General features: G+C 42.9%; 1 protein-coding gene across 2 annotated transcripts in view; it reads right to left on the reverse strand.

Annotated features, from left to right (window-relative positions):
• SPTLC1 (serine palmitoyltransferase long chain base subunit 1) overlaps nucleotides 1-26,438 on the reverse strand; it is a 147,048-nt gene that overhangs the window by 111,470 nt on the left and 9,140 nt on the right. Inside the window, exons 3-5 of one of the 2 annotated variants that reach the window (XM_033928949.1) lie at nucleotides 23,732-23,826; nucleotides 17,412-17,505; nucleotides 3,819-3,891 (exon numbers count right to left, since the gene is read on the reverse strand). In XM_033928949.1, coding sequence (XP_033784840.1) covers nucleotides 3,819-3,891; nucleotides 17,412-17,505; nucleotides 23,732-23,826 — 262 coding nt within the window. The remainder of the gene's footprint in view (nucleotides 1-3,818; nucleotides 3,892-17,411; nucleotides 17,506-23,731; nucleotides 23,827-26,438) is intronic. The other variant, XM_033928952.1, reaches the window with a different exon arrangement.

A 26,438-nucleotide genomic window follows, 5' to 3' on the forward strand; every position in this document is an offset into this window, starting at 1 on the left:
TTTTTTTAAAATTTTATTGTTGGTAGATCATTTTGACTTGGTCATTTAAAAAGTAGCTCGCAAGCCCAAAAAGTGTGGGCACCCCTGATCTAAATTATTGTTCAAATGAGCTTCTATTAAAACCAAAGAATAAAACCACAGCACTCGGGAAAGTAAAAAAGGGAGAGTAAAATGGACTTAACGAAAAGGTTTCTGCACTGATGAGATAAACTCATACGCAGAATAAATGTGAACACACGACAGTGGGGCTATGATATTTGATCTGTTGAAAGAGGCGCCAAAAAAGTGTCGGAAGTGGATTGAATGCACACTGATAGGGGAGGGGCATTGGGCTGTTAAAAAAGGCTGCTTTAATAAATAAATGAAAATACTGGTGAAAAACTAAATAAAAAACCAAAACCATGATAAAATGCCGAACCTGACTGCAAGTGGTAGTGAAAATAGCATAAGGCACCCGTAGTACTGTTTAGAATAAAGCCAGAGCTGCTTAGAATAAAGAACCGTGCTGTACATGAGGAGAAAAAAGAAAGAATGAGGAGATAAGATGTAAAGTGCTGGCCCCTCACTGCACCACTTGATAAAACTAAGGAGCGATGTTCTAGAGCAGGGGTGCCCACACTTTTTGGGCTTGCGAGCTACTTTTAAAATGACCAAGTCAAAATGATCTACCAACAATAAAATTAAAAAAAAAAACACAAAGCACACTGTACGCATAGAAAATGTTAATTATCATTCCTATTCCAGGGTTTTTTCAAAGAGATCAAAGCAGATGACTCTAAGCACTGTCACCTCAGTAACAACTATACAAAAATAGACAAATATGCCCCCTCCCTTTTTACTAAACCTCGATAGTGGTTTTTAGTGCAGGGAGCTGCGCTGAATGCCCCATGCTGCTCTCGACGCTTATAGGCTCCCTGCGCTAAAAACCGCTATTGCAGTTTAGTAAAATGAGGCCATAGTGCAAAATATAGACAGCATATATAAATTCTCAAAACGGACACATTTTGATCACTAAATTGAAAATAAAATCATTTTTCCTATCTTGTCTGGTGATTTCATGAGTCTCTGGTTGCACTTTCTTCTTCTGACTGTGCATCCAATCTTTCTTCCCTTCTTTTAGCATGTATGCTTCCTCTCCTCCAGACCTCATTCCCTCCCCAACTTTTCCTTCCTCTCTCCCTGCCCTTTCTTTCTCTCTGCCTCCCTTTCTTTTTTTTCTGTTTCTCTTCTTTCCTTCTGTCTCCCTGCCTGCCCTTTTTCTTTCTTTCTCCCTGTCCTCCTCCAAGCCACTGCCATCGGGGACCAGGACCCAAACCACCACCAGTAACAGGCCCGAAAGCCGACGACGCCCCAAGCTCTCCCTGCTTCGGCCGACCAGCATTCATTCCTCTCCCCGACATCAATTCTGCCGTCGGGGAGAGGAAGGCTGATCGGCCCAAGATCATGATCGACCTATTGGGGGAAATACTGCCGGGTCCTGCCTTTGTGGAAACAGAAAGTAGGCAGGACCCGGCAGCAAGAAGAGCAAATGCTTCACTAACCTGTCTCCCGCCTTAGCCCGTAGCGAACGCTTGCTTCGGGGCTCTCAACATGTGCGTGCCGGCTTCCCTTCTCTTTCCCCCCCCACACCCCCGGACATAACTTCCGGTTTCGGAGGGAAGAGAAGGGAAGCCAGCATGCACACGTTAGAGCCCCGGAGCATAAGTTCGCTATGGGCTGAAATCTCCAAGCCGGGTTTTTTGGGGTTTTTTTTTAATGTTTAGCAGCGGCGGCAGCAGCAAATGATAGCCGGGCGCTCGTCTAAATTAGCTGGGCGGACCGCCCAGCTAAAAAGCCCTAGGGAGAACACTGGACTAGGATGAAAACTTGGACGAAAATGTGGTTTAAAGATTAGCGACTTGGACGATTAGATCGGCAGGACGTATAGTTAGACGATTTTCGAAAGAAAAAAAATTTTTGGACGTATTTTTCGAAAATGTGTCCTAGGCTGTTTTTTTACTTTGGACGACTTGTGACTTGGACGAAAACGGAGTTAGACGTCCCTTTCGATTATGCCTCTCCACGTAACATGCAGTGCAAGATAGCATGCATCTGCGCTATCAGGCCCTGCATAAAATGCTGCGTCAGAAAGTTGATATGCCCTGGCCACAGCAATGCTTCTAGCCATTGCCCATCCCCTTCCACCTAACATGACCATCTCTCCCAATCCCCCTTCCCCTGATACAATAAATCCTCTCAATTCCCCCTACCACACATACACAGACTCCCCTCCTCTGATAAAGATTAAAACCATCTATCCAATCCCACTCTAAAAATCAACAACCTTCCATCCAATACGCCCCCCCCCCCCCTCAAATCCCAGGGGTAAGCAGCTGCCATTTTGAAATCTGCAACAGACCAAGCAGGAGCAGAGGAGCACCACTCCTTCTCGGCCCCACCAGCCCATGTTTAAAGTGTTGTAAAACCAGCACTAGCTACTTAGTAAACATAGCTCATTGTATCTTTAAATGTGAAACAAACAAACAAAAAAAAATTGTTGAATTATTACGTAATTATATGCAAGCCTAAAAATTATAAGCTATTTTTGGTATGTATTGGAAAAATAGAAAAATGAATGAACAGCTCAACCAACCCAAGTATCAGCTTAATGTCAATATTACGTTGCTTCATTTTATATTATCACCATCACTAAAATCCTGATTTGTACTATCTTTGAAGTTAGGTTATACCTAAGATAAGTACACATTTGTCTTAGGGATCCTTTTACAAAGCCACGATAGAGATTTCTACCATGGGCTAGCGAGGTAAATGCTCCGATGCTCATAGAACTTCTGTGAGTGTTGGCGCATTTACCTTGCCGGCCTGGGTACCTCAGCTTTGTAAACGCCAGCGTTAGTAATAGGGCTCCTTTTACAAAGGTGTGCTAGGGGTTTTAGCGCGCGCTAAAATGCAGCACGTGTAGCAGGCGGTAATTTTTCAGCTAGCGTGCGCTATAGAACACGCTAATCTTGTGCGTGCGCTAAAAACGCTAGCACACTTTAGTAAAAAGGGGCTCATAGTTTCACCTTGAATCTCCGATCACTATACTAATTTTACTTCATTAAAAGTTCATTTTTAATCCTTCACTCCTTACAGCTCTGCAAAGGTATTTAAATAGGGTAATAGTTATATTTGAAAATATTATGCCACATTTCTCCATCCTAGATGATTTTACCTACTTGGGGCTTCTTCAGGGTGTATTAGAAATCTACAGCACGTCTTAACCCAGAGATTTTAGCAGACTCAAACAAAAATGCTTTAAGTATGCACTTCTTTTTGGTGATTTGAACAATTTTATTCACAAGTTTAAAAGTAGTACAAATCAGAATTAGAATTATAAAATACCACCATTAAGCTTATGTTTGGGTTAAGCGGTTGAGCCTTTTATTTCTTTTTCTTCCTTTTTTTGGCAATACAGGTTGATAAATAATTGTTTATAATTTTTGGGATTGAGTATAAATATGTGCTAATTCCACAAAATGTTTTTTTTTTTTTCAGGTTTATGACTTGTAGGGCTCCTTTTACTAAGCTGCGATAGCGTTTTGAACGCACGCAGAATTTTAGCGCACGCTAAACCCGCATTCCGCGGCTAGAACTAATGCCAGCTCAATGCTGGCGTTAGCATCTAGTGCACGCGGCAATTCTGCGCACGCTAAAACCGCTATCGCAGCGTAGTAAAAGGAGCCCATAGTGTTTTGTTAAAAGTTTAAATTTCCAGCTAGTACAACTTGTTTGAATGTGAAACTTCATTTGTCATATATGATGAATCCAATACTTACCAAACGTGCCATAAAATCCTCTAGGTCCACAAGTACCAACACCGTATTTTTTCAAAGATGCCAGAGCTGCACTCTGCATTTAAAAAAATGTGGGTTTTTTTGGGAAAGTTCTATTTTTATTGATTTTGAAAAACATACATACAGGAAGTGCAATCAAATACAGTGGTACCTCGGTTTGCAAGTGTTTTGCAAGACGAGCAAAACATTTGCAAAATCGGTGCCTCGGAAACCGAGCAAGGCTCGATTTATGAGCACCACCCCACAATCCGGCACCCTCCCCCCCGCAATCCGGCACCTCCTCCCCCGACGTGATCCGGCACCCCCCCCCCCACGTCTTACCCTCATCTGGGCACCGGCACCAGCATGTCCTGTGCTTGGTGCCGGTGCCCGAAGATCGGCCTCCTGCTGGGCCTTGAGCATGCTCAAGGCCTGCGAGTTCACGTTCAGGGGGGGTGCTGGATCATGGTGGGGGGTGCCCAATCGCGAAGGGGGGATGCCGGATCATGGCAGGGGGTGCCAAATTGCAGGGGGGGCCTTCGGGGGGACCAATGCCGGTTCTCGTGGGGGGGGGGGGAAACGCATCAAAGAGAGTTTCCATTATTTCCTATGGGAAAACTTGCTTTGATAAACGAGCATTTTGGATTACGAGCATGCTCCTGGAACGGATTATGCTCGTAATCCAAGGTACCACTGAACAATAAACTTATCTCATAAAAGCACTTATAAATAACAAATATTGATTAGAATAAACCTTCTATCTTATAAACCCTCTCGTCCACCCTCCCTCCCTTTACTGGAAGTAAAACTTGTAATATCAGATCTGGTAAAATAGATTAATTTATGACAACTTCAGTTACCTTGAATGTGTGTTACAAAATCATCTAATGGACCCCAGATTTCTTTAAATTTCCGGGTATCACCCTTATGTTCTGCTAGAATTTTTTCAAATCCATAGCATGTACATAGCGTTTCCCACCAAAATGGAAAATTTAACCTATCAATTTGCTTCCAATTGCTATTTATCATTTGTAGAGCCACCCCCGTCATTATCAAAAGGTGTTTGTCCTTATGTTTTTTAAGAGGGTTCATATTCATTATAGAAGTTCCAAACATAATTATTCCGTATGTTAATGGAATGGGAACTTCAAGAATAAGATTTATCTTGCTCCATATGGATTTCCAAAAATTTAATATTAGAGGGCATTGAAATAAAAGGTGATCTAAAGTTCCCACCTCTAGATTATAGTGCCAGCATTTATTTGAATTTGCATTATTTATTTTGTGTAATCTCACCAGCATCCAATAAATTCTATACAATAAACGTATAAAGTTTGTTTCATCGATGCAGCCGATAGACAGTGCACTCAGGGGTTCCAAAGCTAGGGCCATTGTTTTAATGAGAAAAAAATGTATTACAGAAAAGGTTATAAGTCCATCAGATACATAAGTAACTCTGACTTAACATGATAGTAATGAACCTGTCGCCCAAGTGCAAAACTGTTCATAAATTTATCTCACAAGAAACAGAAAACCGATTCCTGAAATGTGATTTACTTTTTAATGCTACTCATAAATTTATAATAAAAGATAAGATTCACAGTTTCCACTTCCCAATTTTACCAACTAAACAATTGTTATCTTCAGAGGCCTCAGTGATACCACCTTAATTGGCTCAAATTTTCATTGCTGACAAGAGTTTAAGTATCCATTCGTCACTGGTCATGTCAGTAGCTTGAACCCCAATTGGAATATCACTCACTGAAGTTTTTGCCTGCTATAGGAAGTGTGAGAAAACGGTAAGTGAAAGAAGTGTTTCTATTTTCTATAAGCTGATTATATGAAAGATTGATCGTGAAATAATGAGAAGTTTCCCAAGTTTAACGCTATTGAAGTGAGACCGGTGACAAATTATTTAGTTGGTAAACTTGGGAAGTGGGAACTGTGAATCTTTATTATAATATCCTACTTCTGAACATTTGTAGAGAAGAGCCAGTTTGAGTGGAGTGACTTACAAATTTATAAGCATCAAACCAGCATTTATTCAATGTCCCTTGGAGGCTATTCAAATTCAAAAATGCTTCAAGATTTGCAAGTGCCCGTCAGCGTGTACAAGAAGTTTGTAGGTGGTGTTAGAATCAGAAAATAATATTAAAGATTGAACTAGGCCAGTTACTGGGCAGACTTGTACGGTCTGTGTCTGTGCATGGCCGTTTGGAGGAGGATGGGCAGGGGAGGGCTTCAATGGCTGGGAGGGTGTAGATGGGCTGGAGTAAGTCTTAACAGAGATTTCGGCAGTTGGAACCCAAGCACAGTACCGGGTAAAGCTTTGGATTCTCGCCCAGAAATAGCTAAGAAGAAAAAAATAAAAAATAATTTAAATTGAATCAGGTTGGGCAGACTGGATGGACCATTCGGGTCTTTATCTGCCGTCATCTACTATGTTACTATGTTACTATGTTACACTTAGGAGAAGATTCTCAAAACTTTAACGTGGTTGCTAAACCGATGCCAGCTGGTTTAGCATTCATGTATTTTAGCAGCGGATTATCAAAACGGCTTGCTATGGTTTTTTCTGAGCTTCCTAGCAGTCTCCGACATTGCCATGCAAATATATTATAACGAGGTCATTAATATTTAAATGCGCACTCCAGTCGATTCTCTAAGTTTTTCTTTGCTACTGAGAACTTAAGGAGTGTTCTTAGTTACTTTAATGATGCTGATTTCGGATCTGTAATTGAAATTCAGCTAGCATGTCAGGTTTCTGAGATACACATTACTGATTTTTTAGACAGTTTGCCATATTGGCACAATATTGCGAGTATGAACTGTGTCCCACCAAACTTGTGTTAATGAGTTTATTCTGAAAACAAACATGAAGACAATAAGGAGACATGTTACAGCATATATTTACGCCTCTCTTAACTCACACAAAAGTGATGTCAGCATGTTCAGAAATGTTCGAGACACTTACTTTTATGCTTGTACTGTATATTTGTTTCTCTTTGCAAGAACCAACAATAGTCTTCCATCATACTGGTATTGAACTTTCCCTGATATCTGCTTTCCACCACCTTGATGAAATCTTTCCTCATGCTCATCGATGACATCACCAAGATTGGATGGGAAGAAGTCCAGGTGAGAATGTAAGAAGTGCATTTTAAGTGACATTCTGGCACCCATTAGCTGATATGCTGTCCGCATGTTCTCTACAAGCTCAACATAATTCTCTGATCTGCGATTACCAAGAAAATTCTGAACTACCAGCACAAATGCTTCCCATGCTGCTGATTCAGCTGGGTTCAGCTTCTTTTTGAACACATCATCAAGGATCAGTTCACGGATTTCAGGTCTAACAAAAACACCTTTTTTGATTTTGGCTTCACTTCTCTCGAAACCAAACATACTTCTTAGGTGCTGAAACGCATCACCATTTCTGTCCATCACCTTGACAAAATTTTTCAGCAGACCCAGTTTTATGTGAAGTGCTGGAAGATATTTTCTCACAATATACTAATGGCAGGTACTTCACATTGTATCTGCCAGGTACGGATTCATCTCAGTTGGGCCATTATTTTTGCCTTTAATGGTTGGCATCATCACGACTGTTCCAAAGACACAAGAAGCACATGTATTTGGTGTACCCCAGTTGCAGACCCAGAAGGAGTGACAAAACTTTGATATCACTACAGAGGTTCCACTGGTGATCTGCATAGCATGTGAGTTTTAAAAGTGTCTCCATTGACTCGTACATTTCCTTCAACCCAAATGCATGAGCAATAGGAACAAATGGCTTCTAGTTTCCATTTTGTAAAAGTACCACTTTAAGGCTTGCTTTGCTTGAAGCAATGAATAGTCTCCATTCGTCAGAAATATGTTCATATCCCAGTTCACACATGAGAGCATTAATATCAGTACAGAAACAAATATTTCCTTCCATTTGGTGAAAGGAAGCCAGAATGGTGCGACGATCATGGAAAAAAAGATATTTGGTTGTCCTGCCTTAAAAGGTTCCATTGCTTCACCCTTGAACCCAACAATTCTGCTTTCTCCTTTGACAGTGACAAGTCTCTAACCCAGTGGTTCCCAACCCTATCCTGGATGACCACCAGGCCAGTCGGGTTTTCAGGCTAGCCCTGATTTATTCCTCTTTGTGAATCCAGCAATTTTTGTCATGCAGAATCAAGGAATCTATAACTCTTACCTTGCTAGAACTACTAAGGCTAAATGATTAGTGCACGCTAATTGATTTAGCACGCACTAAACGCTAATGTGTGCACGGTAGTCTATGGATGTGTTAGCGTTTAGTGTGTGCTAATTTGATTAGCACACCTTAGTAAAAAGAGGGAGTAAATGTCAGAAATAAACAGCATCCCAACGCCCCATCTGCTGCATATTATTCTACATCCCTCCTGGAAAGTGGCTAGAAGCTAAATCTCAGTTCTCAGGCATCTAAAGCTAGTTCTCAGGCATCTCAAGAACAACATGTACAATATGATTCCACTTACATCATAGGAGACCTCAACTTCCACCTAGACTTAACCTTAAAACTCTCAAACTCTAAAATTCATCGACCTCTTAAATGAGCTAGACCTCAAACCCTTTTTTGAACAAACCACACTCAAAATGAGCCATCAATTAGATCTACTCACCTCCTCCATTTCAGCAAAAAGCACAAGCTACCTAGAATATTATTCCCTATCCAAAGTACAGACCACCTACTCCTAGAATTCACCATATTCTGGAAAGAGATATCAATAACCAAACCGACTCCCCCCCCCCCCCCCCGAGTAGCCTCTTATTATAGAAACAAAGTAGCCCCTGAATCATACTGGAATGAAATAGATAACTCATTACTATTCCTCCCCATCCTTGACCAAGACTTCCTGGACCTTTGGAAATCGATCAATGAACAAATTCTAGACAAAGTAGCCCCACTCAAATGCTGCAAAAGAATCTAAAGATCATCAGAGAAGTGTATGACTCAGCACTTAGGTGTCTAAAAAATAGCTTGGTGACAATCCGAGCGCTACAGGTGTAAACACCCCTCCCCAGAAAACAAGACTAAGTGGCGCCAAAAAATCCTAGAATATAAATCACTACCAACAAAAAAGAAGAAAGAGTACTACGCTAAACAGATTAGCTCAGAAGATAATCTTTTCTCAATATTAAATAACCTAACCAACATGAACCATATCACAAATGGCAACAGCCCCTCTATTCCGACAGCCTCAGAGCTGGTGCTGCCTAATTCAGGGAAAATATTTTCGATTTGATTTGGCCTATTGAATTGATTTTTTTAAATTCGATTCACCTTTCCTGCTCAATTGTAGTGCTGCCCGATTCCGGAAAAAAATTTCGATTCGATTCAGCCTATTGAATTGGTTTTTCAATTCGATTCGATTCTCTTGCCCAATTGGGTGTTTTTTTCAAACATCCTGGTGGGTTTATTTTATAGCTTCTTCACTCCCTTTGGCTTCTCCTAAACACACTGGTGCTGTGATGTAAACAAAATAAAGAAACAAAAAGGACTTTTCCTCTCTCTGTTAAATACTAGCTTACGTTTGCGGTCTAACACCAGCTCTAGCAGGATACACATTTCAAATCTGACATATTGTAATCACAAAACAGAAAATAAAATTATTTTTTCTACCTTTTGTTGTCTGGTCATTATTCAAATCTTGTCAGTCCCAGGCTCTGGTTGTTTTCTGATAACTTGCTTGCCAGGGTCTCCTTCTTTCTTCTTTCTCCGTGCTAACCATCCATCTGTCATTTCTGTCCTCCCCTTCCGTTTCCCTTCCCTCCCCCGGAGGTATGGCATCTTTCCTTTTTTTCATCTCCATCCACAGATGTCAGAAGAGGGGCAGGACCGCTGCAGAAGAAACAGCGTCTTTCCAAACTGCTTCGGAGCTATAACCGCGATCTTGTTTGCAGGCTGGTCTTCAAAGGTAAACGGTGTGGAGAGGCCAGGGGGGGGAATTCGGACATCAGGGGAGAGAAACCGGACGCCAGAGGGGAGGAAGCCGGACAGCATCACTTCCCGACTGACCCTCCCCCCTCGCCCTCTAAAGCAGGTGTGGCAGTGGCCGGCCAGCAAGAGCAGCGATGCCACTCCTGCTTTAGGGGACGAGGGGAGATGGTCAGCCGAATCAGGAAGCCAATTTTTTTGGGTTTTGAATCGCTTCGAATCGATTCGCATCGTTAAACGGGCAGCACTACCCAATTGAGCGTTGTTGTTATTTTTTTTTTTTTAAAGGCCTGGCGGGTTTATTTTTGTAGCCTGTTCACCCACCCCATCCCTCTTTGCCCTCACCAACCCCACGCCGGTGCTGTGGTGTAAATAAAACAACAAAAAAAAAGACTTTTCCTCTCTCTGTTAGGTCCTAGTTCTTGCTCGCTAACACCAGCTCTGGCAGGATACACATTTCAAATCTGACATATTGTAATCACAAAATAGAAAATAAAATTATTTTTTTCTGCCTTTGTCTGGTCATCTTAGTGTTCAAATCATGGTGGTCCCAGGCTCTGGTTTCTGCTTGTCTTCTATGAATTCGTTCACCAGGATCTCCTGCCCATTTGACTTTTTCTTCTTTTCCTGTGCTTACCATTCATCTTTCGTCTCTGTACCTTCCCTTCCACTTCCATATTCAACATTTCTATTCTCCTCCATTCAGCTTCTCTCCCTTTCTCCCCTCCATTATCATATGCAACATTTCTTTCGCTCTCTCCATGCACCATCTCTCCCTGCCCTCCACCCTATGTCCAACATTTCTCTCTCTCTCTTTTATCCATGCATGTCTCCCTCCCCTCCACCATATGCAAGATTTCTCCCTCTCATCCCTTTCTACCTCTTTGTTTACTCCTGGCAAAATTCTATGCGGCTTGATAAAAGGAGCCCATAGTATTAAAAAAAGAAAAAAAAGAATTTATATCTTGCCAATTTAAAACACCGTTTTGTGGAAATAGAACAAAATCCATTATGAGGTTGATGTAAGGGCAAATGAATGTAGTGGCTTTCAAATTATGCTGCCTTCTGTTGTACTGGATGGTACGGTGGGGTGAATATTCAAAGAAATCTTGCTAAGCATGGTATTAAGTAGCTAGACCCACAGGGTAAAAATTCCATCTCACTGGGTGGTTGCACTTTAATCCTTCAAGAAGTGAGAGGTTCTGAAGATGAGGCTGCAGTAGGGAGAGGAAGTTAACCAGTAAAACTTAGCTGGAGCTCCTGCAAGCTTCAGTTTCTTTGTCATAGCTAAGAATAGCTGTCTAGATTTATTTTATATCTATTTTCATCAATAATCTTGCTGGCTAGATGGCAGCTGAAAATTAGCTTAAAAATAGCCAGCTATATTAGTATAGCTGTTATTTTGATGAAAAAATTTAAATTGTGATTTATGGCAATGTTTTTCTTATATTTTCCATTTAAATATCTTAAGTCTTAAGAGACAATGGGGTTTTAAAAAAAAATCTTGCTCACTTAGAAAAGTTTATTTTGGAGAAAAAAAAAGGTGATAAAGGGAATAATTAAACATTATTTTCTTTGCATTGGCTAAATAGGAGGTGGGTTCCTAGACTTTAATTATCAGATTAATGTAACAGATGGGTTCTGCCATCCTTAATTTTACTTTTTATTTCCTTAGAACAACTTCTTTCCTCATTTGATGTGGGCAACTGGGCACAGCTTTCTTAGGCTTAAAAGTTTTCTGATTTGGATTTACATTTGTGACTACTGCTTTCTGACAAAACATTAAAGTAAAAGGTAATTTCAAACACTAATTAAAGAACAAAAAACAAACTATGGAAAAATGTTCAAAGGCATCCTTGATCCTATGCAAATAGCTGAGAATTCCAAGATGGAACAGTATTGTAGTACGTCATTAAAGACCAAGGGCTAGATTCACAAAGGCCACAGATCAGATCCATTTGGTGAGCAATCTGATCCGTGGCCGGGGGGCTGATTCATGAATTGCCCTCATGCAAATGAGGGCGATCAGAATCACGCCCACCGATCGCACGGATCGCTCTCCAGCGCTCCCGACGCATGTGCAGACCATCTGTAGATGGTCTACGCATGCGCTGGCCCTCCGTGCCTGGCGGAGCTGGAAACGTTTTTTTACTTTTTTTTTTTACTTCATGAGCCCATGGTTTTAACCCACAGATCCAGAGGATGGATACTAAAATGGTGTGTGGTTTCATCATAAGCTGTATGGGGACAGACTTAAAGATCTTAATATGTATACTGTAGAACAGGCATGTCCAACAGGTAGATCGTGATCTCAGAGGTAGATCACCAGCCCCACTTGGTTCCATCTCTCCAGCAGCTCGCCCCGGTGCTAGAAGAGAGCTCATGCCAGTAGCTGCTGCTGAAACTTTGCCTGTCTTTTCCCTGCCTTCGGGAATCTTTCCTGCAGGTATATTAGGGGGATTTTTTTTTCTTGCCAATAGTTTGTGGGTACCCCAGGGGGCCACCACCCACGCCCCACGATGATATGCCACAGGCCCAGCGTCATACCTGGTTCCTGCCTCTTGCCTCTCAGAATCACCCATTCCTGCCCCTGCCCCAACATCCCTTAGAAGTGTGTTATATACCGGGCGATATCCATTCGCCCAGGCTTTATCTGAATACACTTAGGGAAAAACGTCCAAAAACCGGCCTAAGTCGGCACTTGGATGAACATTGTCAAAATACGTCCAAGTGCCGATAATAAAAACGGGTTTTGGACGTATTTCTAAACGACCTAGGCCTTCATAGTGCCGCTGAACGACCAAAGCTAAACGAGGCATTTCAGGAGGAGTGTCGAGGGTGGGAGTTGGGCGGGACGTGCGCCGGCTTAGACTTAGTCGTACAGCATGTATAACCGAAAGTTATATAGCCCAGGATCGATGGAACTTGGACGTTGTGACTTAGACCATGTAAAACTAAACATGGTCTAAGTCACAAAAACCCACCTAAAGTCACCAGATAAGCACTGCAAACACATAAAACAGACCCCCACACACTACCCCAGTGATCACTGACCCCCCACCCCCATAAAAATCATAATCACACCTGTAAAATTCAGTCTCCAGAACATCATCACCTGGCAGCCTGGCATAGGAAAGCCTAGTCGTCCAGAACAGAGGCGGCTTAAGTCGTCTTGGGGGTGGGTTAGGGACCCATGGAGAGGAGGACCCATGCCCATAAGCCCCTATAATCACTGCATTGATACTTAAACATGTGCACTCTCCTATACACCCCCAAAACTCTTTTGTACTGGTATATAAGTGGCTCCTGCAGCCATAAGGGCTATTGGGGTGGTAGATAAGTGGGTCTAGGGGATTCTGGAGGTGACCTGCTGTTAGTGATCTGTAATCTGTCACTAAAATCGTCTGTAGTACCTGAAAACTGGAGGGTGGCCAACGTTACGCTGATTTTTTAAAAGGGCTCCAGGGAAAATCTGGGAAATTACAGACCAGTAAGCCTCACTTCAGTGCCGGGCAAAATGGTAGAAACGATTATAAAAAATAAAATTGTGGAACTCCCATTTCCGCCAGATATTCCTGGATAAAGCGGGAGTCGGACTGAAGATCCAAGTGCAGAGCTCTGCCCATGTCAGAGATGAAACGAGAAAAGGAGGAGGTCCGAGAAGAAGAATCAACCTCCGGGGGAGACTCCGATCGAGATCGGGGTGCGGCCGAGAAAGAGGGAGAGATTCCCTGGAGTAGTAAGCCGGAGCCTCAGAGTCCCGTGAATAGGTGACCGAAGAGGTTCGACTAAGGCGTGTAGGGGGCGTCGAGGAACGGCCCCATGCCAGATGGACTGGGGAAGACCCCGGGGTCCTAGGAAATTGCTGGGGAAGCCTTGGAGAAGACGGAGTATAGGAAAAATCCACAACTGGCTTCAAAGCAGGCCCTTTAGAAGCCGGCAATCACCTCGATCGGGAACATATACTAGAGTCCAATTCGAGGACAAGCGTGTGTCGGAGACCTGCCCCGACAGGGCAGGGAAGACCGGGGCTGTTTAGAAGAGGCAAGCCTCACCGCAGTAGCGGGGGGAAAACTGGTCCCTGGCCTGGACCCCCGAAAAGTTGCTGGCGACTCAGGGGAGGAAGACTCGCTCGAGGGAATCCGACGAGTCTTACGGGTGAGGCCTCGAGAGACGAGGGGACGCTCAAGCTGGTCAGACCGCGACTGGGTCAAGATCGAGGTCAAAAGCATTGAAGTCGGGACTAGTTGGCTTACCACCAAGGAAAACTGTGTGGTAATAATAACCTTAAGCATGTCCTTGAACATAGGCACCAAGACCAAAGGTAGGTGGGTCGGAGGTGCAGCAGTGCGCTCCTTCGGGGGCGACCTCGAGGAAGAGTATTCCCTACATGAGGAGGCACGCTTAGATTGATGTCTCAAAGACGCCGACAAGGTAGCACTGGCATGAAACTCCAAGGTAGGCTTCTTCGCTGGCATACCTGAGGAGGAAAAAGGAGACTTAACCGAGGCCAGAGTAGCAGGAGGGGCCGAGGCCGGAGCCTTCAAGGCCAACGGGGAATTCGAGGCCGAGGCACCCAATGAGGGCGTCGAGGCCGAGCTTGAGGCCAGTCCCGCAGGATCCAAGGGGCCAAAGAGTTGGAGAATCTTGGCCACCCGTCGACGAAGAGTCCGCGGTTGTAAAGTCGCACAACGGGGACATGACTCAGCACGGTGCTCTGCACCCAGGCACTCCACACACCAACGATGAGGATCGGTGATGGAGATAACCCGGTTGCACTTAGTAGAGTTTTTAAATCCGGAATGAGGCCGGGACATAAGAAAAAGGAGGGCTGCGGCTCCGCGAGGCCAGACGGCCGGCGGAAGACCGGTCAAAAATATACAAACTGAAAAAAATGAAAATAAAGAAAATGAAAGACGTGAGCACAGCGACTCAATAGAAACTAACCAAATAAGCTGCAGTGCAAGAGGGACAACGAGATCGCGCAAAGCAAGGGAGCAGTGCTTCTGGCTCCGTGGAAAACAGAGAACTGAAGACATGCTGAGGAGACGCATGCCCTAGGCAGGGTGGGAGGGGCACGCGCGCATGTGAGGGGCCAATCGCAAGCCTAAAGGTCTTCGAGCAAGTCTGCTTGTGAAAATGTCCGCTAGGGGGCTCCGTTGGTGACGTCACCCACATGTAGAGAATATGCTGCCTGCTTGTCCTGGGATAATGAAATCTTAACCCTTAAAAATGACATTTTTCTCAAGACCTGTGCTGAGCAAGAATCGTTTTGGAAGCTAGTGCCTAAAGACAAATTTCCCAACTTGAGAAGATGCAGCGAAGCTGTACACTCCTGTTTCAGTTCAACTTATTTGTGTGAATCTGCGTTTTCCCATCTGAAAATGACAAAGAGTACACAACGTTCCAACATGACAGATGAACATCTCCAGGATTCCCTGAGACTGGCCCTCACGCAATATTCACTCAGCTTCAAAAAGCTGGAGGAAGAAATGCAGGCTCGGACGTCTCACTAATGAGAAAGAGTGAAATATTAAAGATTTTGCAAGATCAGCCAGGATCAATACTCGACCTAAATTTAACACAAATTACTCAGTAAAAGTTAAAGAAAGTTATTACTCAATAAAACTTTAAGAAAAATGTACTTTCCATTTCCCCTTGCAGTTCTTACTGTATCTTCGTCTCTGTTTTGTTTTTGTTTAATTTGCTTAACAGTTGATAACATCCAAGTAAATGACAGAAGGTTCATTAAAATGGGGGGGGGGGGAAATCCTCCAACTTTATTGGGTTAAAATTTAATTTGAAACTTAATTTTCATGGTGGTAGATCACCGGCACTTTTGGCCGGAAAAAGTAGATCACGACCTGTTCAAAGTTGGACATGCCTGCTGTAGAAGAAAGGCGGGAGAGGGGAGAGATGATAGACGTTTAAATACCTATGTGGTATAAATGCGCATGAGTCGAGTCTCTTTCATTTGAAAGGAAGCTCTGGAATGAAAGGGCATAGGATGAAGTTAAGAGGTGATAGGCTCCGGAGTAATCTGTTTACCTTCCCCTCCCTGAAGGGCTGTATCTACAAGAGATTCCTTGATAGATCACTGTCATTCCAAGCAGGCAAATGGAATAAATGTCTAGCCACCCTCATTTCCAGTTCTCCCTCCTACCAATCCTTCAGGAAATCAATTAAAACCTATCTCTTTGATAAATTTCTCCGACTCCGTCCTACCTCGTTGTATCTCTGAAATTCTTCTGGACATACCTAACTACTCTCGGCTTACTAATGTAATTTGAAAGTTTTTTCTGTAACATCGCTGTCTGTGTACAGTCTCTTCCTCTGTAAACTGCTCTGAACTGCTTGTGGTATTGCGGTATACAAAAATAAAGTTATTATTATTATTAAGGAAATCCTTTTTTACAGAACAGTCTTCCAGAAGAGGTGGTGGAGACAAAGACCGTGTCTGAATTCAAGAAAGTGTGGGACAGGCACGAAGGTTCTCTTAGAAGATAGTGGATATTGCAGATGGACAGACTGGATGGGCCATTTGGCTTTTATCTGCCATCACGTTTTTATGTTTCTATTTATACACATCTCTAAATTCCACTATCCATTTCAGCTCAAAATGCTTGTTCTTCCCTTCTGCCTGAGGCACGACTGTTGGAATGGAGGAAACTTTTCTACAACTTATGGAATTGTGTTTTTACTGCTTCTGGAAACATATTTTTTTTAAAAACAACAAATTAATTAATTTGCAGTTGCAGCTCATTGAACATGTTATTTTCCAAAGCCATGCTGTGCATCTAGTGTGAGAGCCAACAGTCAAAAGTAATATGGCAAGAGGCCATCAGTGAGAATCCATGGAAAATATTTTGGTGTGGGGGGGGAATCACCATCCTACTGGCCCACCTTATACGACTTAATGTAGTTCAAGGAAGAGAAGCCAAGGAGGTACTAGAGTCAGCAACCTGGCTTAAGCTTAAAACACATCAATCGTAGGTCTTGGCAGAGAAATAAAAATGACTACAAGTAGCTGTGCCCACACAAGAGAACCAAGTACAGTGAGAGAGTAGAGAAACTGGGCCTCTTCTCCCTTGAAAAGAGAGGACATAATCGAAATGTTCAAGATAATGAAGGGAATAGACTTAGTAGATAAAGACAGGTTGTTCACCCTCTCCAAGGTAGAGAGAACAAGAGGACACTCTCTAAAGTTAAAAGGGGATCGTTTCTGTACAAACGTAAGGAAGTTTTTCTTCACCCAGAGAGTGCTGGAAAGCTGGAATGCTTTTCCGGAGGCTGTTATTGGGGAAAAAACCCTCCAGGGATTCAAGACAAAGTTAGACAAGTTCCTGCTGAACCAGAATGTATGCAGATAAGGCTAGACTCGGTCAGGGCACTGGTCTTTTACCTACAGGCCGCCGCGGGAGCGGACTGCTGGGCACGATGGACCACTGGTCTGACCCAGCAGTGGCATTTCTTATGTTCTTAAATACAGTGACTTGCTACTCGAACTTCATATCAGAATACATTAAAGCAGATTTTTTTTTTTAAAGTATGTGTGAAACTAATTATAAGCTTTTAAGGCATATAATTATGTTTATTTATAAACACATCAACCGGATTCAGGAACTTACCTTAACTCTTTCATTATCCAGAAGACCGAGGAAATTAAAAGAAGAAAAGTTCACACATTCTTTACCATTCACCACAATTTTGTGGCTTGGAGGGCTGCAAAAGATATAAGAAAGAATACAGGCAATGAAAAAAAAAATTCATAAACCAGTTCTTAGTAATAACTTGATGGCTTGAAATGAATCAACATTTTCTATTTCTTAGCTTTGATCATATTGTTTGCTTTCCTTTTTAATTTTTTGCCCTTCTGCATTTTGTGTGTTAACATTTGTGTAGAAAAAGAGCTCTGGGCTCCTTTTACGAGTTTTTCGGTTAACACGCGCTAATTAGAGAATGACACGGTGACAAAATTCATCACCGTTCCCCACGGATAACCATCTTCATGTCATTCTTTAAGGAGAGAGGGAAGAATCAGAGTATGAATGGCCACAACCACTGACCCGCAAGCTTTGCTTTGAAGAATGCTGGTGTAGAAGGACTGAGGTTGAAATAGACACTAAAGAATGACAGTCTCTGGTATCCAGAGCAGATATTGTGATGTCATAATGCCTCATTCCACCAGTGCCTAAGAGCCAATCACATCAGTGATGTCACAATGGCTTCATTATTCTTGGCTCACATAAGAATCAGAGTATGAATGGCCTCAACCACTGACCCGCAAGCTTTGCTTTGAAGAATGCTGGTGTAGAAGGACCGAGGTTGAAATCGACACTAGAAAATGAAATGGGATTATTTCCCGCGGTTATCTGCGGGGACGGGAACGGTGATGAATTTTGTCACCATGTCATTCTCTAGCGCTAATCCAGTGCGTGCTTTAAAAATGCTAGTGCACCTTCGTAAAAGGAGCCCTATGTAAAATTCAACTAGTCTCCCTTCAACTGTGTATGTTTTACCAACAGTAATCCTCTACTACAGTAGGTGCCTGAAACACATTAGCTGATCTGGTCTTCAAGACCTCCTGAATGAATATGTACAACACAGATTTGCATACAGTGAAGATTCAGAGCATCAGTATTCATAGACCTTATTCAATAACCCCAACCCACCCCCCACTTTTTTAGATCGCCATCTGGGACGGTATTAGCTCCAACACTCATTGGAATTCTATGAGCGTCGGAGCTAATACTGCCGTGAATGGCGATTAAAAAAAAAAAAAAGCCTAACGTGGCTTCATAAAAAGGGGGGGGGGGTGTAAATCTTTTCCTGTAGCTACATAATCTTATCTTGTATTTTTCTACTCCATGCTCTTCTAAAGGTCCAAGGTAGATCACAATAAAATAAAACCAAAAACAGTCACAGGGAAGAAAATCCATCACTTATTTAAAAGTTTATTACTACTTAGAATCATTAAGGGCTCCTTTTACAAAGGTGCGCTAGCGTTTTTAGCGTACACACCGGATCTGAAAAACTACCGCCTGCTAAAGAGAAGGCGGTAGCGGCTAGTGCGCGTGGCATTTTAGCGTGCACTATTCCACGCGTTAAGGCCCTAACGCACCTTTGTAAAAGGAGCCCTAAAACAAAACAAAAATAATGCATCTTAAATCAGGTATTTGTGGACAAATGAAGTGTGATAAAACCTATAAAAGCAGCAGTTGTCTAATTCCTCCTCGTACCAGGCTGCTTTTAACACTTGCTTAGACTTCATACTTTTAACGGAAGGGTATTATGCAGAGCATGATCAGATGACAAGTACAATTTGACTTTAGTAATTGTACAATAGTAGATAAGTAATCAGTAGCATTGCCACATAAGGTTTTACAGATCAGACAATAGCCTTAAAATAAAAAATAAAAAAACTTATGCATATATCCCTTGCTTACGTTGCGAAATGTTATGTGGAAATATGTTAAAACATGTATTCTGCTGTCTAATTGTTTATATGGAAAAAATTTTCAATAAAAAATATTTGAACTAAAAAAATAAAAAAAACACAACATGAGCTCTTATTGGCAGCCAATGTAATTGTATACTTTCATACTTTCTCAAACCAGATTTCAAAAGCTGAATATTTTTAAATAGCCTAGGGGAGATTCTGCAATATAACAATAACATATTACAAAAACAGCTGTACAATTAATGTAAATCAATCACCAAAAAGATAGGAACAAATTGATCATAACTGCTTAAATCTAAAAAACACTCTCCAACACTATTTCCAAAACTTAGAACACTTTTCCTCTGGTAATGTCTCTGCCTGTCATGCTATGTTGTAAAATGTGAGAAAATTACTTTTCTTAAAAAAAAGGTCCATTGTGTATAGATTAAAAACAAGACACCAGTGTTAACACCCATACTAAATTCCAAGATGTATTTAGCACAACAGCATTGTGCTTCATTTAGATTCAGACTGGCAGAGGCCCATAAACAGAGAAAGTATTCTAACAACTTCAGCATGAGTAATAAAACCACAGTGAACCAAAGCAAAGGGGGTTCTTAATTCCTTCAGCAGTTAAAATAATCTAGATATATCCTTGTGCTAGTTCAGCTGTTCTGAACACGAAAACATGGAAGATATCAGAAGGTCGAGAAGTACTAAGCTCAACCAGTCTATTTGTACCTGTCTATTAGAGAATGACACTGTGGCTGTGGGAAATGTGGAAGAGAGAGAGGGGAGAAGATGCCGGAGGGAAATGGGGAAGAGAGAGAGGGTAGAAGACGTTGGAGGGAAATGGGGAAGAGAGAGAGGGGAGAAGACGCTGAAGGGAATTGGATGGAAGAAGGGGATAAAGAAAAAAAAAAAGCAGCACATGTTGGATTGGGTTGACAGATACCAGATCTGAGGGGAGGAAAGAGATGCTAAAAACCACCTGGGGGAGGGAAGGAAAGATGGAAGACAGACAGATGCCAGACTAAGGGGGGGGAGCAGACGGAAAAAGATGTGTGCCAAACCAATGGGGGGTGGGGGTGGAGGGAGAGATGGAAGGGAAGGGCACAGTAAGAGCTTATGGAAGAGGCAGAGAGAAGGCCCATCAGTCTTATGAGAAGGCCATAATGAAGGCCCATTAGTCTTATGAGAAAGCCATAATGGATCATAAGACTGATGGGCCATCAAGTCCAGTATCCTATTTCCAACCAGTGTTTTATCAACTGGTGGGCCTGAATGGGCACAGACCCACCTAGCAGCGGCACAGATGTGATGTGCAGGGAGTTCCACATCCTGCTAATTGAAGACCAGCATCTCTCCCTCCCCTCCAACTAATTAGGGATCTCCTAACTACAAGTCCATAACCCTAAAGGTACCTTTTAAGTCCTTCAGTTTTTTGCCAGAAGCAAGCAGCGACTCATACCTACTGCTCGCGCCAACCCTGAGCCTTTCCTCAGACACAAATTCCCTGTCCTGCAAACATGCCCAAACCTTTTTGAAACCCTGTAAAACTAACTGCATTTATCACATTTTTTGGCAATGAATTCTAATTTAATTATAGGTTGAGTGAAGATATTTTCTCAGATTTTTTTAAATTTACTAGTTAGTAGCTTAGTAGTGATCACCACTTGGTACTGGCTAATTATGACATCTTACACGACTGATACAAAGGGTAAGTCTCAAAAGCACGTCTAGGCCGAATTCTAGAATTTAATTACATGCCGAGTGAAGTAATATTTTCTCCTATCTGTTTTAAATTTATTAGACCCCCTTTTATCAAGCTGTGTTAGGGTTTGTTTGTTTTTCTCGCTGGCGGCTGCAGTAAAAGCTCCAACACTCATAGAATTATATAAGCGTCAGAACTTTTACCACAGCGGCTGGTGAAAAAAAACCCTAATACGGCTTGATAAAAGGGGGTCTTAATTAGTAGCTTAGTAGAGAACACCACTGGGTACTGGCTAATTGAGACATCTTACACAACTGACACAAAGGATAATTCTCAAAAGCATGTCTAAAGTTAGGTGCCAGGATAAAACATCCAAGTGTGAATTCTATACAGACAGTCCCTGGGTTAAGAATGAGTTATGTTTTTAAAGCTGTTCTTAAGTCAGATTTGTATGCAACTCAGAACTTATCGATTTTAAGATTCTTGCTGCTTACCTCTGCTCCCAGCTGACAAAAGGGTCCACTGTCCCTATCAGTGTCCCCTCTAAGGCAGTGTTCTTCAACTGCCGGTCCGTGGACCGATGTTGGTCCGCATAAATTTTCTGCCGGTCCGCATAGGGCCAGCAAAATCAGGGGAGCTCCGATGTTTTGCTTCCCAGCTCTCAATGCTTGCCTGCAACAGCGCCAGTAGAGTCAGCACAACGATTTGCTTAGGCAGGTTTGCATCATCAGAGGCGGGCCGTGACTCAGCAAAAGCCTCAAAGCTGCCGAAGTGAATTGCTGTGCTGATGCTATTGGCACTGCTGCTGGCAAGTACTTAGGGGAGTGGAGGGGAGGGAAGGGGAGGAAGCCACTGTTGGGAGGCTGGGAAGCTGCTGGATAAAAGGAGAGCTGCTACTGGACCTGGAGGGAGGGAGGGAGGGAGGGGGAAGGAGAGATGCTGCTGGGAGGGGAGGAGGGAAGGGAAGAGAGTTACTGCTGGACAGGGAAGGAGGAAAAAAGGAAGGAAACAGCTGGCAGGAAGATTACAGGAGGGGAAGGGGTCAGGGTGGAATGGAGAGATCAGAGGAGGGAAAGGGGAGAGACAGAGGAATGAGAAAGTAGAGAGAGATTGATACTTGAAAGGGGGTCAGCAGAGAAATAAGAAGAGAGAGACAAAGATGCTAGATCTGGTGTAGGAGAGATAAAAGCGAAGAGAGCAGTGAAGCTGGAATGAATCATGTAAAAAGAAGAGGGGGCACAGGCTGGATGGAAAGGGGAGAGGGGCATAGAAAGAAGGCAGATACCATATGGAAGGGGTTAAGGGCAGACAGTGGATGGAAGGGGCAGATGCTGGATTGAAGAGACAAAGAGGGCAGACGCTGGAAGGAAGAGAGTGAAAAGAAGATGAAAGCAGAAACCAGAGACAACAAAAGTAGAAAAAAATAATTTTATTTCTATTTTGTGATTAGAATATATCAGATTTGAAATATGTATCCTGCTAGAGCTGGTGTTAGACATAATTGGGGACTGCAAAGCCCAGGCAGTTGTTTAGCTTCCAGCTGGCTTAGGGCTCTCTCTGACCAGGGAGCAGTTGCCCTAGTTGCACTCCCCTAACACTATTCCTGTCATGTGTGACTGGGATATTCTGTTAGCATGATATTTCTGTGTAGCATTCTGTAATAATTTGGCTTGTTCAGTTTTCTTGATAGTAGAGGGGATATATGTGAAGGGGAGAGGATACAGGGGTTTTGTTGATCCTTGCTCTGTATTATTTGTATTTATAAAATGACAATTGTACAGAATATTGTTTCTTTTTATACTTTAATAAAATACGCTCAATATAAAATCATAACTATTTGAGGCTTGTGCGGATGGGATCAGATTGTTTGTGGTGACTGAGCTCACGGGGACGGGGCGGAGACAGGGGTTTTTATTTCAGTGTTTTTTATTTCAGTCTTAGTAGTTTGCCGGTCCACAAAATAATTCTTTTATTTCCGCCAGTCCATAGGTGTAAAAAGGTTGAAGAACACTGCTCTAAGGTATAGCATGCACAACCACACACAGTTCTTAATGTTGCTATGCATCATTCCTGATTCTGCTACACGGGAAGGGTAGGAGTCTATGCCACTGGAAATATTGCTCAGTGAAATGAAATGAAGCCGCAACCGCGTAAAGTACGAGTCATACTTAAGTCTGTAATTCGGGGACTGCCCTTATTGGCAATTGCTATTATACAATTGTAGCATAAGACTGCATTTACAATCAAGTGCTTCCACTAGCTCAATGGTTGGCATATATTCTCGCACCTACTATAAGTGGTTAGGCACATGAATCTTAGTATTCTATAAACTGGGCCCACTATTGCTAGGCAGGTCCACACACACCCTTTTGCTGTTACATACGATAGATTTTGTGCATGCAGTTTAGAGAATACCAACTAATGGCAGTCACACACAACTGCTATTAAGTACCAATTACAGCAAATTGGTTGTTAATACTAATTAGCAGCTATTAATGTGTGCCCGTAACTGACGCTTTTTCTATAACTCACAACTTTCTGCATCCAGTGTAAACCTGAGCATGCAACATTACCGAATTAGGGGGTTAACACGCCCTGAAGGGCTGTAGTGTGCTTTGTAGCTGCACTTAATATAACAGACCATGGCAGCAGAAAGCACACGCTAAATATTAGTAAAGGTGGCCCAAGTTTCATGCTGTTAGTTAACACTAGGGATTGGATAGGTCACTTCATTAGGAACAAACCGAGAGGGCAGGCAAGACTCTTCCATTTATCAGCAGCAATGCGCTTACCCTGAAACGATATTATAGTTAAGAGCGGGATGATCTTTGGCAACAGGAGGAACAAGTGGTTCTGGCTGCCATTCCTCGATCAGCTCTTCCTTCTCCTGAATAAATGAGGAACACAAAATAAATCATAAACATAGGCCCAGATGTCCTTTTTGCCGAATTTATGAAAGAACTAAAAACTGACTAATAACTATTTACCTGCGAGTGGTTTTTGAAGAGATATGTTCCTCAATGAGGTAATGAAGAGTGGAGTTTAAGTTTTATTTTATACTGTATTAATATATATATTTTAAATTTTGCTTCATATTGTAGTTTAATTTTGTACACAGCATTGATATTTATATAGCACCTATAAGGTTAACAAAAACTAAGTAAAAGATATCCTAACCAGCATGGAGTACAAAATAGGACATAAGCATTAACATCAAGCAGTAGAGAAAAATACTGGATGGCTGCCACTCCCTGATTTCAGTCAAGTCAATAAGAAGAGACAAGACTTAATAAAGCTGATTTATGTTATTTTTTTATAATCTCCACTATTTTTTCTCTCTGTTGTTAATTAGAGAAAACAGACTATAAGGGGTGGCCGCCTAAGAAACAGCTGAGAATCGTGTACCGGCATCCTATAAATCTTTACCCCCCCGATTCTCTAATTGGCACCCGTTACAGAATCGCACCTCAAACGGCTGACTGAGTTGATCTTGGCAAGGGAATCCCTGATCAGCTGAGCCGACAGGATTCCCCGAAGATCAGGGGAAATTACCCCTGCCACGATTTGCTAACCCAACTGCAGAAGGGACCCCTCCACCAACAAGTACCCCCGAAACTGGCAGGAGGGATGCCCACTCCCTCCAGCTGCTGACCCTCCTGAACAGCCTACACCCTCCAAATCCGAGAATGGCAGAAGGGATGTCACTCCCCTCCCTGTCGCTGGTCCCTTCAATCCCTTGAAACCCTCCCCCCAACCTACCCATCCATTGAAAACTGGCAGGAAGGATACCCGCACCCTCCTGCTGACACCCCCTCCCATTTTGAAGACTAGCAGGAGGGATGCCCACTCCCTCCTGCTGACAACCCCCGAACCTCAAGACCTTCCCGGCATCCCCCTTTACGTCCAAACCCCCACCCAGCCCAGGATGCATCAGGAAGGGTAAGGCCTGCCATTTTGAACAGGTGGGCCTGCCGGACAGAAGGAGTAAGCATCCCTCTGGCTGGACTTTCTTTGCAAGAGGTACGGGGATGTCGGGGGGGGGGGGATGTCGGCAGGAGGGAGTGGGCATCCGATCAGCACAGATGGCCTTGTCTACTTTTAACATTTTAAATGTAGGACATCATTTCACTGGCCTACATTTCAGGCATCTATCGCAGCCCTAGGGAGACACCTAGGGCCACTTAAGCTCGCCTAAGGCCACTTCTGGGCAACACCACTCCCACGCCCAGCATTTGGCGAGCTTAAGTGTTCCTACACGTCTCAAAACCTACAGTGTAGGCATCTTGCCTTGGGTTTGTTTGTTTTTTTAATATGTGTACAATTTGCTACTAGACGGCAGTAGGACGTCTACCGCTGCCTACAATCGGGACACCTGTTTATAGAATCAGCCCCAAAGCGTGTATAGTGGAGAGGATTAAATGTGAGAGCAAGGGCCAAGCAAGAGACAGCCAGCATACATGTGAAAATGAGATATTATAGGAAAAGTCAAGCTTCCAACTCATTATCATAGTTTTTTGCTCAAAATTTTTGTCATCTGACTAGCTTCCAGCCAGAAGATGCAGTTGTTCTGCTCTTTAATTGGTAAATTATTGAAAATTTCAATGTTAAAGTTCTCCTCCCCCTTCAACACATAACCTAATCCTTCATTGCCTTGCCTCACCACAACACTAGTTTTATATACTTAAGCAGCCTTGATGAAAAATATTGGTCCACCCTTAAACTAGGAGGTAAAAGTAACATCCAAACATGGTCTAACAGGTAAAAATGTTTAGCTGCCCTCAGTAGCACCTTAGGGTCAAATTTTCCCACTTGTAATTTTGAAAAGAAAGTAACTCCAAATCCACTCCATGCACATATTATAGCAAGAGATGTGTATCCACTCCTACCCTAGTTGAGAATTCTCAAGCACCATTCTGATCTCATAACCAACTTCTTTAACCGCTCCCCCCCCCCACCTTTTATGAAGCTGCATTAGGCTTTTCCTTTTATCACCGGCCACAGCGGTATTAGCTCTGACGCTCCTAGGAATTCTAGGAGCGTCGGAGCTAATACTGCTACGGCCGGCAACAAAAAAACCTAATGCGGCTTCGTAAAAGGGGGGGGGGGGTGTAAATTAGGTCCCTTATTTTTTTTACTACCGTGTTTCCCCGAAAATAAGACCTAATGCATTTTTTGGGCCCAAAATTAATATAAGACACTGTCTTATTTTTTTCATGTACAATGATCATCTCTCCCTTCCTCTGCTCCACCCCAATTCTTCCTCTTTCCTTTCTCTCCCCCACATTTACAGCATCTTTGCTCCCCTCTCACCCATCCCCTTGTGCCTGCCCTCTGCAGCATCTTTCTATCCCTCCCTCCCTCCCATCCCTTGTGCAGCAGAACCCTTGCCCAGCTTCTATCCCTCCCTTCCGTGCAGCTGCCCTCACGCACTTGAACTCCCGCTGACCCTCCCATCCTTCCATCTCTCCTTCCAATCCGTACCCCGCTGACCCTCCGACT

This window comes from Geotrypetes seraphini, chromosome 1 (genome assembly GCF_902459505.1).
Source record: "Geotrypetes seraphini chromosome 1, aGeoSer1.1, whole genome shotgun sequence".
NCBI classification, from domain to species: Eukaryota; Metazoa; Chordata; class Amphibia; order Gymnophiona; family Dermophiidae; genus Geotrypetes; species Geotrypetes seraphini.